The 14,303-nt window shown below is 41.2% G+C and overlaps 1 protein-coding gene across 1 annotated transcript; it reads right to left on the bottom strand.

Annotated features, from left to right (window-relative positions):
• Positions 1-241: 241 nt before the first annotated feature.
• CCNJ (cyclin J) lies at positions 242-9,352 on the bottom strand. Its single transcript, XM_082765008.1, has 5 exons — positions 9,044-9,352; positions 7,185-7,395; positions 4,495-4,794; positions 4,244-4,403; positions 242-3,259 (listed from the first exon to the last, which is right to left on the bottom strand). The coding sequence occupies exons 1-5, from the start codon at positions 9,110-9,112 to the stop codon at positions 2,848-2,850; spliced, it is 1,152 nt and encodes a 383-aa protein (XP_082621134.1). The 5' UTR covers positions 9,113-9,352; the 3' UTR covers positions 242-2,847.
• Between the last annotated feature and the right edge of the window lie 4,951 nt (positions 9,353-14,303).

Here is a 14,303-nt window from a genome sequence, read left to right as displayed (position 1 = left end):
CAGAGTTCCTGAAGGTTATTATAGCATCACAGAAATAGGGGCGTGAGGGAGCAGAGGAGTTCTTACGTCTCCAGCCCCTACACAGGGATGGTGGAAGACAGATTAGGAACAGTTTTTTAAATAATACACCACGTAGTCTTCTTACTCAAAACTAGTTTATTTTTTAAAAATAAATTGAATGCATAGCACTCACAAAGATTCCATTGTTTTGGACATTTTGCATTTAGGAGCACCATTTTTCTTTATGCCATAAAAAACACATTTTGGTTCTAATAGTAAGAACAGTATTTTTAATGTACACTGCTAAAGCCCTTTTAAATAATACATTGAAACTGTTCAGTGTACATTTTCTGTAGTCATGGTGAAGCTGTAGTGTAAGAAAAAAACTCAGACTAAGTAATAAATTAAAAACAGACAGCATGTAGTGGATCTTTTTACAGTTGATCTAATGTCTTAAAAATAGTCAAAAATACCCTAATAAATGTAAATTTGCAGTATTAACTAACTGAATAATCCCCCTGCCCATTATAATTCCAGTGTTAAGTATTAGTTAAACTTTTATATATCAAATGCCTATGGGATAACTTTAGTAATACTCCAAAAAAGAAAAGCCTATACTGCTGCATTACAAATAAAGATGACAAGTTAGCTGACAAAGATTTTACAGAAAAGTTTGCTACAGGCATCTGCTGTTATTTCAAGTCATGGTCTATTACAAGACTGTACATTCATAGTTATCAGAGGTAGTTAGAGCACTGAGGACTTTGATATATAGCACTGAAACAAAATGAAACCTGCAGAAGGAAGTCTATTTCTCTCTCAAATGGGTAACAATTCTGAATAAAAAGCATGGCATCTTATGAGGCGGAAAATCTCTACTTAACACTACTCGCAGACCTGGGGAAATATTCATTAAGAGACAGAGAGGTGAGGAAAAAAAATTTGCACTTAGAGGAAGTAAGAATTGAACACACTATGCCTATTTCAAAGTTGATTCTCTAGAATAAAACAGAGAGGATTATCTCTTTTATTCACCCACCTATCCCCTCTTGACTTGCACATGTATGCTACAAAAGCCCACAACAAAAATTGGGATTTATGAAAAAAAAAAGTGAAACAGGATTTCTTCTCCTCCACGATAAATAGGGTTTGTAGCACTTCATCACTCAGCTCCAGGAAGAAAGAGCACAGCCATCCTTCCTCCATTCTGAACATTATGGTAAGGCCCCCTCTCCTGTGATAGAGCATTCATCTTAATGCTGGTAACATATCTTAATTGCCCCTACTTTGAAAGCAGTAAGATTCACAATACTTCGGTTTCATTAGGTGGTACACACTAAGACAGGTGAGAAGGTGGTAAAAGACAAAATAACAAAAAAGCCTTAAGCCCACCTACTATAAAGAAATTTTGAAGTAGTAGAAATTCTGTCATCCATATCTCCTCCCATATTCTACTACAGGAGAGGCAGGTGTTTTTAAAAAAAAAAAAAAAATCTCCAGTAATATCTTCACCACCATTTTCATCAAAGAGTTGGATGAGTGAAGCTTTCTACCCTCAGACTATCCACTCCACAGGAGATAGTGTAATTTCATTAAGTTACATAATTAGCACCTTAATTGTGATAAAGCAGTTCACTCTGCAATATATTTTGATCCACCCATTTAAAAGAGTAAATCTCTGCATTTTCTTCTGGAACTCCCAAATAGTAGAATAAGAAGTTGCCCCTGTATTACCTGAGAATTTTCCTCCATTGTAAGCCTGACACAGAGCTGGATTTGTAGAAGCATTTACTTTTTTTTTTTTTTGCACAATACATGTTGACAGTACAACTGGAGGATGCTTTGTGTTGGTTATTAATGTGTGTGCACTTACATGGAAAAATCACAGCCACTGTAGTAGTTCTGGTACAGTACAAGTTCAGCTGAAACTTTCTCTTTACTTCAATTACTCACTACCACACTGCTGGGCAGTAGTTCACATCTACATTCTGTGAACCCTAACACAGCCCTTTGGTACTCTGGATACAGACGCCCTGAAGAAAAGCCCCTCTATTTGCTATAGGCTCTTCCCTTTCTACCCTTCTCCCTCAGGCTATATCCAATTAAGTGTATAAACCAGCAGCACAAAGTAATGAGTAGAAAATTCCCTGAGTTAGTATGAAAGAATTACTTTAAACATAAAAAGGATAGGGAAGAAGAAAAGGAAAAACATAGTGTCTATCCTGTGAGGTACAAAACTTTAGAAACTATCAAAATACCACTTAACTCAAATGCCTTAGTCTAAAGCAAATGTCCAATACAAGTGCTGAAAAAGGGGCAAGAGTTATGGAGTTATGTAAATTAAGTTTGTTTCTTCCTGTGGTCCCCATGTATCTGGAGAAGTCTGGCATTCTATATATTCTTAAATTTCAGTAAATTTAATGTAAATGTTAATACTGTATGGTGGTATTATACAAACGTCTTCAAAGTAATACTGCATATCTCCTTCATTAAAACTTAAGTATGTAGTTAGTCCACAGCCATTTTTCTTTTGGCTGATATTTCAAAATGTGCATTCGAAGCACACAGTATTCCGAGTGCCTGAGGAAGAAGTTATTACTCCCAGTTATGTGCATTCTTTCAGATGTTCTGTGTGCTTATTTTTTGCAGTCTCTACTTGAGCTACGGTACTGATTGCCAATCCAGTTGCTTTTTCTCTGGAAAGACACTTTTTTAAATTCAATTTGTTGCCCTCAAACTTATTTGAGGTTAAACAAAAACAACAACAACAAAAAAATGAAAAAAACAATTCCCCACAATGCAACTTCCTGCCCCAAATAAAGAAGCACAAAATAAGTTTTGTACTTATCACCTCTCAAAGCAGGGAGTAACACAGGAATATCGTCCATTCACCTGGTAACTCCGGTTGTAGGAGACGCTTACACATGGCTTCACTTCTAGCGGAACAGCTAGTGACATAGCAGCACCAGTCTGTCCATGGCCTCTAGCCTGAACACTAGACTGTAAGGCAGCAGGGCAAGTCTGAAGTGGGTAAGATGCTGTGTGATTAGCTGATAGTATCTGTTGACAGTTCTGCTGTTGCGATGTCTGATGGTGATACTGTAATGAAGGTTGATGAGCTTGGAGATACTGGGGTATGTGCTGCTGAACGCTGGCCTGCTGGGGAGTTGGAGCTGGGGACTGAAATACAGTATGTTGAGCAGACTGAGCATGTTGTCCTTTTTGCTTGTTTGCTTCTTTCACATCGTTATCATGCGCACTGAAACAAAATGAGAAGACAGAATACATTAAAATGGATATGAAAGTCATTTTAAATTCCTTTGGATTAATTTAAGAGCACTAACAAATGGTGCAGTTATATGAAAGCATCCAAACACTTTAAAAAACATTTAAAAAAACAATTTAAAAAACAGAAAACCATTTTAGCATACCCTTTAAACTCATATAGTTTTAGAACTTGTTTCTTTTCAGGATTTCACTGAATTTTGTAGCAATACAAAAACTCATTTAAAGCTAAGTGCAATACAAGCAATACAGCAGTATCTAAAAATATCAGTGCAATGAAGCACCAGATTACCAGAACCTGAACTTTAAGCTTGCTTGCTGCTTTTGCCTCATTTAAATTGGGTATATGGTTTTCAAAAGACATGATATTTTGGCTTATTCCATGTTTAGCTTAAAATAGTCTAATTCACCCCAATTCCCTTTGATTTATACCTGCCTCAGATGTATCTAGACACACTCTTTCATTTGCTTTTATGCTGAGGTCAAGCAGGTGCCAGCTGCACAGGCCTAAAATCAGCTACAGTTCTGGTACCATATGGGGCTGATCTCTGGAACACAGGTCAACCATCACCAGTTTTTTTTTTTCCCCAAAGGGACTGCTAACTTTTTACGTTGCACTATAAGATGACTGTAAGGCTTCCCTGCCCTCCCACATCAAAGTGTGCCAGTGTGATACTGAAAACACTTCTACAACAGCATGGGCATGCTTTAGGTACTATGCCTTTCATTACATACATCAGCTGCAAGCCTGGGGTTTGTTGAAAGAATAGAACAGAGGTTAGATCAGAGGGTGGTGTTTAGTTTGTTCTTTCCAAGAAAAAAAAGTTATTACCTAATACCTGCATATAGACAAATTGAAATAAAAATTAACATTGCAAGCAGTTTACAGCAATTAAGCATACCAATAGATCAGTACACAGGCTTAAAAAAAAAAAAAAAAAGGCAGCTATTAACTTACATTAATAGTCGTTCAATACATGGCACCAGGAAGTCCCAGGAATATGCAGTGAGATGATGCAGTCGAGTAGGCCACGTTGGAGAGAGACGCAAGATAATCCTTGAAGAAGCTACGCATGCAGTAGCAACTAAAGAAGGGGCATAATTTAAAAATGCGTGATCTAAAATGAAGGGAAGAGAAAAAGATTTGTGTAAGTTGGACGTGGTCAGCTAAGAGAACAAAGGAATTGTTACCTGAAATTTGTAACTCACCTTGCAGTGATACTTCCAGAAAGTAATCAGCATATTTTGCCATATATAACTTAGTCTTCTCTAAGCAAACCATTGGCCAGCCATCATGAAGATCAGTTTCATGGACAGCAATAGAAAGATAATAGTCGATGAAATGAGCAGCAGTTGGGAGGCACAAATTCCACTGAAATGTTTCTAGCAACAATAACTCCATATGAAGCAAATTCTGTTTTGTTAGTACCAAATTCATGTTAGTCATACAACCCAAGCTGTTCAACTGCTCAAGTTTGGGAACACTGTCTTCCTTTTCTTCAAATTTACCTTCAGATGAACAGAAAGAGGAGGGAAAAAAAGGTTCAGCACGAGTGAACAGATTGCATCTGATGTCTGCATTGGTCATATTTCAATTCTACTATGTCAAACAAGTTTGAGACTTTCCCACAGGTGCAAGGACTTCACTGGAGACAAAAAGGAGCACATACTATAAAGGGCTAAATTTCAGCAGATAATGTCAAACTTTGTGTTGGATATTGTGCAGTGGCATATTTCCTGTTGGTTCTTCTGCCCACGCACACAGATGCTGTTTGCCAAGAGCAGAAGTGGGCTGTATTATGCTATCTCTGGTACAGTATATGTTTAAGTTTTTGTCACCAAATTGTTGTATAACGTGTCCCTATTATCAGTGAAATACCACTGTGATGTGACTTGGCATACATAACACCACAGCATGCGACTTTAATCATCCTCCTACTGCTGCACACCCTTTTTGTTTTTAGAGTACAGCTCCATCTCTAGCCAGTGCGGCTCCTTTTATTGCTTGTTATGGTAGGCACGCTTTTGGATATAACTGGTAAGTTGCTCCAGCATTTCAAACAAGTGGATTTCAGCAGTGTATATCTGAAAACCCACAGAGCCTTATACACACTGTTTCAACTGCTAGTAGCTTCAGCTTTCCCTGGACTTTAACTTGTCAGGCCTGTATGGTTTGAGCCTGAAGCAAAATTGTATATGTAGAAAACCCATTAATAAGGGAAACAAGTGTCACATTTCCATACAGTTTGCCATATGCTTGTGCTATTTCAATTTCATTGCAAATTTTTTCCATCTTACACCCTCTATTCAGTTCTACATATGTTGTAAATGCACGTTTTTGGAGACTTTCACAGGACTGAACGTACTGATCATTTGCTTTCCCCCACGCCCCCCCAGTGTTGGGAGCTACTTACATCAGGACATAATCCAACACCAACCCCAGTGAGTTAGTTTCTGTTTCCCACACTCTAGTAGCAATTACAGAAATAGAAGTTTCAGGGGTCACAATCATTTCTCTTCTTATTTCTACAACCTAAATAGATATGATTTATCTAACTCACTGTATGGCTGACTAAATTGCTTGTTTGAGCCATAAAGGACAAAAGTTTAAGTGAGCATTTTGGTTTGTGCTTTCTAAACTAATTCACACGCTACTTCTTAGGACAAGGACTCAAGGCTCTCATAAGCTCTACTTGCTGCTTGTTACAAAAGATGGCAGATCTGATTTTTTTTTTTTTTTAATAATAATACTCTTCAAAACATGAATTTCACTTGAAAATCTGGCATTATTTCAAAGACAATACACTTTCTTAAATGGATCAGACTGGTTTCTGAGGTCTGTTTTTTATAACCAGAGCCCCATCCTTTGGGAAAGGTGTCTGGTGACATCCAGCCAAAATCTACCTCCCAGAAGAATATAAAGTAACTCTCTTCTACTTTACAACTATTCAACAGAACAGTTATTGGTGGAGACAAAGTGCAATGAAAGGAAGCTGTATACCAAAAATAGAAAAACAGAGTGCTGAGGTGTTGACTGGCAGAGAAGGCCTAGAGCTACAACACAATGATCTCACCTTGTTTGAGAAAATGAAAATAGATTCAGAGAAATGGACTAGCAGAAACTGAACCAACAGTTAATTCTGCTACCAGAACAAAGCTTGGGCACTAGGTTTAAAAACAATTACCAGCAGGTATGCTGCAAACTACATCCAAATCTCTTTGGGGATTTCTGAAAGGACTCCAGAAACAGAAAGGTGGATACACACCACAGGAACCTAGCTGAGGTCAATATAAGCAGCACAGTTCATAACGAATGTTTGTAATTAATTCCCTCTTCAGAATACCATGTAACACAGGTGAATACACTGGTGATTGCATTTTGTATCTTACACAATACAGGATTTACATTAGCCTTAGCTTGCATAAAGAACACTTCAATTTATGAAATCTAAAGTATGCCAGACACATCCAGGACAATCAGCAGGGTTCAGTACAGTCTACCTACGGCTTATTTAGTTTCTTCCTTTGTCATAGGTATCTTAACTTCTTGCTTTCAGCACTGGTTCTGCCTATCTTGACATGTCCTTAGAAAGGCAGCCTTTCTATTCCTCTAGTCTCCTGCTAAATTTCATCGTAGAATAATTTACGTTTCCAAGCATAAACATCTTTTTAATTGCAGTTCATTTTTTCTTCAATGTTTTATCAGGTGCCAACAGATATCAAACCAAGAGTCTAAAAGAAATGCCCTACCAAGTGGGCCAAATTTATGTACACTAATCTGTCTACCTTTTGTAGCCACTATGCTTCCCCTTCTACCTGCTGTATCCCATCAAGTCACTCCTTGCATTTGGCAGTAGAACCTATATTGCTCTGGTTAAAGTATGGTGCCACATACTTACTTGCTAAAAGTAAACAGGAAAGAGCAACCACATGCAGCTGCTGTACAGATATGTCATAACGATCCATAAAGAGGTCCAACAGATACACAGCTAGATGTCGTGCAGCAGGACAGAGTCTGAACCGATTGCTCACGATGGCAATCAGATCTGCAAAGTATCTTCTCAGATGTAACTGGGGAGATTGGCCTTTGTAGGAGGGCAGCTTCAGCTCCTAGATGGACAGTAGCATGTAATTTTATTACAACCACCATTTAGTTTGTATTGCTAGCAAGCCAATACAGCTGATATTCCCACACTTATCATGGAATTTTCAGAGTTTCTCCTCCCCTTCTTTTTGTTCCCATAGTTTCAGCATTCCTTTTACAGAGCAAAACTTGTTTATTGTAGTATAAAACTGATAAATAACTTGGTTCTGCATAACATCAGTATAACTTAACATATTTTCCATTATGCAATCAATTAGAGTGACTTTCGTGCAATCAGTTAGAGTGACTTTCATTTTTACCACCTGTTATACCACCTCTACTGCAAAGCACGTGTACCTCCCAGCAGGGAAGCAGCAACGGTATCCAAGTACCCCTCAGATGCTTCAATGCAAAGTCCAACAGCTTAACTCAGCCCCCTCCTGCTACAGTTTAATCTGAGCAACCAGACTTTGTACTGAAGTGTTTGCGTGCCCCAGTGCTGCTGAATCTCCTGCAGATGCCTCCAGGAGAAGGACACTAACAGCTCGCTGAAGGTAGAAACGTTAAGAGGAAAGGGGCGTGCAGGGGTGTCATTGCTTGCAACATGCACATGTCTAACCCTGACAATCTGATCTCACCGGTGTTGCACTGATGCTGATTGCTGTGTGCTCTCAGACATTTAGTTGAACTTATACAAACCTCACACCGTCTGCAAATTGAAAGACACAAAAGCCCTACCAACACCACAGATGAGAAGTCTTTGGCATGATCTGTTCTGAATACAAAACTTGGTCTGGCACAAAGAGCGTTCCCCAGGCTCCTGCCTAGCAGCTACTCTCCTCTCCTGCATCCAGCAAAGCAGCGCTGCTGTCACCTCTTACCATATCAGTTATGTTGTGGAGCTTGGACTAAGCAGGATTTTGAGTGCAATTAAATCTCCATCGGAACAGGCTGGTGACATCCAGTTAGAAGTCAGTTACCTCAAATTTTTTGAAGTTTTAACATCAATGCAAGGGTCTGGAGCATGTTATTGAAGTGGGGGAAAGAACTGACAAAACAGCCACCTGTACCTACTAAACTGCGGAATTTGCGTCTCAAAGGACTGACTTAGTTTTAGTAATCGTTCCCTTGGAAGCACACAGATCATCCTGTTTTTCTTGTGTTCCTCCTTCCTCACCCCCTTCAAAAAAAAAAAAGGAGTTGCTGTGGCAGTCACACACCTTCAAGGAGGACAATCCGCTCACTGCTGTAAGGCAGCGGGAGCACGTTTGTAGCAGGCTCGGTTGCTGCAAACAAACTTTCAAGCTGAGGCAGTGTTGGGTACCCAGCCACCCCCCGCGAGCAACGTCAAGTTAGAGCTGAAGCAACTTCAAAGAACCTGAAACTCTGCTGTTCTGCTGCGCTCCGCGCGTTTTGCTGTCATCCCGCCCGTAGCACAACACTTTACCTGAACGCGGCTCTGCCCGGGCACCCTTGCGGAGGAGCCAAGCGCACCCTGACCCCTTTCAAAGCGCGGGGGGAGGACGGCCGGGCTGCTCCGAGCTGTCAGGACGGGGGCAGCGGGCCGGGAGATGCCCTTCGGCCCCCTCCAACGGCACGGCCGGACCCCAACAAAACCCCGGCGAGCCCCTGACCGGGCAGCCCCCACCCCCGGAGCCCCCCAGCCCCCGGTACCTTGTAGCGCAGCGCCTGGTGGATGTCGGCCGCCAGCTGTCCTGTCCACCACTGCGCCTCCAGCTCCATCGGGGGGCGGCGGCCGGGGCCTGGGCGGAGGGGAGGGGAGGAAGCGGCGCTCGCTGGGGACGGGACGGGACGGCGACGGGAGCGGGGCGGGCGGCGCCACCCTCGCCCTTTCCGCGCTGGCCCCTAATTAAACGCAATCGGCCGCCGCTGCCGCTCCCGCCGCGGGGCCCCGCGGCCCCCCGGCCCAGCTGGCCGGCATGCGGGTAACAACTGCGGCTCGTTAAGGCGGGCACGGCGCCGGGCGATCGCGCCCCCAACAAAGGCCGGCGGCGCTGCTGCCGCCCCCCTGCCTCCCTCCCTCCCGCCGCCCCCCTCCCCTCACCCTACGCGGCGGCGGGGCCTGGCCCGGGGCACGTGAGCGCGGCGCGGCGTGCCCAGCGCTCCCCCGCCATCACGCGGCGCTGCCCGCCTCGCCCATTGTTAAAGGGCCGAGCGGCCCGGCGCGTGTGTACAAAGCCCGGCAGCGCCCTCACGCCGCCGCCCCGCCACCAATCGCCGGCCGCCTTACAGCGCGGCCCACCCGCCGCCAATCGGCGAGGGGAGCTCATGCGGGAGAGGGGAGAGCGCCGAGCTCCGCGGCTACGCGCGGGAAGGGTTTGGGCCCGCGGAGCTGCCGTAGCCGGCCCCGATAAAGGGCTGGGGACGGGGCCTGCTCAGCCCCTCGGGGGCTGTCCCTAGGGGCTCCCAGATGCTGGCAGGGGGTGGGGGGAGGGTCTCGCTCACGGGGCCGAAAAAGTTAGTGTACAGTTACACCTGAACTGAGTGAATAAAGATAACAGGCGCATCCTGAATGCAGCTGACAAACCCCAGCCTGGCTCCTTATTTCATTCCCTTTCTCATCGCCCTGCTCCACCTGTGGGCTTTTTGGTGCCTGGGCTGCTCGTGGCAGCAGCTGTGCCTCGCCGAGCTCCTTCACACCAGGCATCTTAATGCCAGCCTGGCTTAGTGGGCTGCAAAAAGCCACGAGGCTGATCTTTGCTGGTCAATTCTTGCCTGCTGCTGGTTAAACTCTGGCAGAAAGGTTTGCAGTTGTAGGCATCCTCCCTCTAAATAGCCTACACCTGAGTGAATGAGCTTCTGCATTCCCAGAGGTTATTACCAAAAAGCTCCTCCATGAGCACCTGTTTCAGAAGGTCTTTTTCTAGCTCTTTTGCCCTGCTTGGTAATCCCGCTGCTTTACAGGTCTTCCAAAATAGTACTTCCAAAATACTTGGTGCTTTCTAGTGGTTCACATCTTTAAATTGACAAACATCCAATCAAATAGCTAATGAGAATATAAAACCTAGTACAGCAAGTATTGCAAAGGGGAAAGGAATAAATGCTTTGGATGCATTTTATGGTGAGGGAGTAGATTTGATTTTTCATTTCTACCCATGCTCAGACAAGACTCTTTAATTAAGAAAAGGGAAACCAACTTTTTGACATAACCAGTTTAATGACTTTGTAGTTGGGGCTGTAAAAGGCTTCTGCACACACACATGTCTAACTGGAATGGATAAGCCTGGGGATTTCGCTGACCTTTTTAATCCGAGGAATTGTGCTAATATGTGGAAGCCCTTGTTTTCAGGCTGTATTTCTCAGACTGCTTCCAATACAGCAGATTTTGTTATGTAGTGGAACATAGCTTTCTGAAGAACAAAAATATTTGAGAGGAGATGTTCATAACTTATGTGCGTGCATATATAATTGAGAAAATACTTCAGCTATCTGAAATCTATGGGCTATTGAAAAAGCATCACTTTGGTTTTCTAATGGCTTTTATTCTCATCTAATTATGATTTTTTTTTTTTTTATAGGCAAGTGTGTGCTCACGCTAATTTTGACCTTTGTAGAGCAATTATACCGTTTTGAAATTATTTATTCTTAAAGAAAGGCAATGCAAAATGTTTATGCTTTGAGGGTAAGAAATATCTCAGCAACAGATTCCTAATGGGGACAGTCACTGACAACATCTTTATAGCCTTCAAAAATGCATTGCATGCTTGAAGAAGAGGAAACCAATAAACACCAACATGCTAAAACGTTGCTACAATGGGCCCAAACAGAGAAATGATGTTTCCACTCTTGCATGTTGGGAGAAATTACCGTCATTAGCACCACTGTCTCCCCTTAGAGCTTTCTAAGCACCAAGTCAATTAGTCTGTTTCTGTATTGTTAAGTGGAGAGAAAAAAAAAAAAAAAAAAGATAGATGCTGGCTTATTTCTCAGATCTATGTACTTGTCTTGCCTGTGTAGGAAATGTCATCCTGATAAAGCTGTGTACTCTAAGAGGTATTTTATTTATGTGTCATACTTGGAAAAACAGTGACTTGTAGTTACTTGCCATGTTTCAGAGCTGAGCTGTGGAATGCTTTCCTTGTAATGCTTTCTTCATTATTTTTTTTTTATTTTATTTTTTTTTCCCAAATTGCTCAGCACCTATTACATCCAATTTTAATTGAGTTGTTGATCTTGTAAACTGTTACATGTCTGATTTCCATGCGATTGAAAGATAGGTTTGAGAAGAGCCTCACCATCCTGCCCATGGCCAGGATTGCTCTGGCATTCATTTTTCTTATCTTAGAGAAAGACAGTAAAACAAAATCACAATTTCCCTGAAGAGTGTATGCTAGGGCTTCAGTGTCCTTACGTTGAACAGTTTGTTAATGTTAGGTATAAGTGTCAAGTATATAAGTTTACTATCTATAAACGGACATTGAGAACTAATAATTGAAGGCTGTGTTGTCATGTCTCCCTTCTACCGTTAGTTTAGGCGAAGCAACCACAAACCATTTTACCTCTCCTCACAGGTCGTGTTATCTTAAACTTGCAATTGCTGTTCTTTTCTAGACACTTTTTAGATGGTTCATATCTATCTTAAGTGCATGATTGGAGCTAGAATGCAGTGAAGTTAGCTCAAAGATGTTTTTCATCAGAGGTGGCCTCTGTTCTTTTCCTATAAAATCATCCTATTGAAAGAGCCAGAGTACTTCTGTACAGCTACGTTGTTATCTGCAGGAAGCATACATGTACATCTCTGCACCATGACTCTTGACTGGAAGAACTGAGAGTGTTCTTGGAGCCTCCAAACTTTATTGGGTAAGTGGATTCAGTTTTAAGTTTAAATGGGAGTGGGAATAGTGCTATTTGAAATACGTAAAATGTGGATAGATTAATACAATTTCAAATTTTATCTGCTTTTGGTGGTTAAGGCTGTGTACAGTACTCTAAGTGTTCTCACCTTAGTCCCCTGTGCAAAACAGAAGAAAAACAAATTTATTAAATCCTTAGAATAAAGAGAGGATGTTAATGTTTACTTTCATCAGGTAGTTAGGCTTTCATTAGCAAGAAACTGGAAGTGTGAAGTTTTCTGCTTAGGTGTAGCATATGGAACCTGAGAGAACAGAAAGCAGAAATAATTGTTATGAAACCATTTTAAATGCATATCCTCTTTCTGTGAATGGCCATGAATCACCTAAACAAATTCTTGTGTCTCGAGAGGGAAATATGATTGGCTGTGAAAGCTCCTGTCTGTGCTTTGAAAAGGTGCCAGGTAATAAGAAAGACCGTTATTATTGGAATTCTTCAAGAAAAATTATGACCCTGAACTACTTCCAAAACAGGGTATAATGGAACCTGTGAAATTTGGACTAAAACACTTGTTACATTTTTTTTTTTGTGGAATCTTCTAAAGAGAATGCTACTAAATTGTAGAATTTATGGATCTGTAATTCACAGATTATAGAGTTAACACAATTTCAGACATAATGGGTAAATTAATTTCTCTTTGTAGTTACTGGGAAGTTAGATCTGTATCTCAAGAACTGATGCATGTATTTGTGTTTAAGCTGCTTCCCCCCCCTCCTAATTTTTTGGTGGTTCTTCTTGGCCTCTGGAAAAAAAAGAAATGTGGCTTTTAAAATACAAATTAAGAACTTGCAGGTAATTGCCTAGTTAAGCAAATATTCTGATCTTGAGAACAACCATCTCTCTACATTAGAAACTTTTTCTTTCTCCTGATATAAAAGGATCCATTTCTGGTGTATTGTTTTCAGTGTTAATGGTACATTAACCACAGAGTATCACAGTTTCTAAAGTCTGACGCATTGTTTTTACTTTCGTACCTGTTGTCATAAGATACATATTTGAAGTTTGGTTTTATCTTGACTGACAGAATTAAACAAATGAGTCACTTCAACCGTGTAAGTAGAGTCCAGGTTAGAAACTGAATTCTGGGATGACAAAGCACTGAAAGAGATATTTAAGCAAAGACTCAAACACTGTTAATTTTATTGGTTCTTACTTTTAGTTTGATGTTCCTTGGTGGTTCTCACCTGAATAAAAAATGGTACCTTAGATGGCATTTCTAAGGACTGCGTTTTTAGAGTTATAATGTAAGAAAATCTCAGTTTTCTGGAATTTGTTAAAAAAGAAGTTTCTTAAAAAGGAAATACCATCCAAACTTAGTTCCTGTGTTTTGCAGGGCTGGGAAAGTTAGCTCTGTTTTTGTTACTGTACTTGTTGATCTTATTTTCAAACAAAGGCTGTATTTGATGGCATTCATAGCAGTAACATTTCAAGGCCATTTAATTAAAGGGAATGAATCACTTTAAAGACAGGACTGTAACTGCTCACCCAGTTCTTTTGCAGCATGGTGGTAGATGAAATGTAGCGTGTCAGTTGTAACACTTCAGAAGCATTAGAGTGAGGGCTGCCTCCTACTGAAAACACTCCAGGGTTGTGTTTGTAAATGTCTGTACTGAATGTTAAAGGTACTCTATGGGTAAGATTTTCAAAGTTGTCTGGGGATTTGGAGTTCCAGAGTAGCTACTAAAATGTGATTATTGTTTTTGAACTTAGCTGGTAAATATCCTTTGGAACTGTTGTCTCTAGTTATTAATACAGTTATTAAGAGAGAAAGCCATTAAGAGAGAATTCTCTGGCCTGAATGATACATGCTTTTTGAGAAGACTTTTGATAAGCAATTTGGCTTTAAGTGTTTTCCCATCCTCTGGGAAGCAATTTTAAAAATGTGTGTCCATGAATGTTTTATTTGGCATTAGGATTAATGTGTATGTTTTTGGTAATGTGTTGGATGAAGGAAACATTCATATAAGTGGAATTGTGCTGACAGATATAATTTGTACTTAGGGGGTTCTTCTTTTTTTCTGCAAGACACACTCCCAGCTTAAGAAACAACTTCATCAGTAGC

This window comes from Aythya marila, assembly GCF_965140915.1.
Source record: "Aythya marila genome assembly, chromosome: 7".
Classification (NCBI taxonomy): domain Eukaryota; kingdom Metazoa; phylum Chordata; class Aves; order Anseriformes; family Anatidae; genus Aythya; species Aythya marila.
This window is presented reverse-complemented; position numbering and strand designations above follow the sequence as displayed.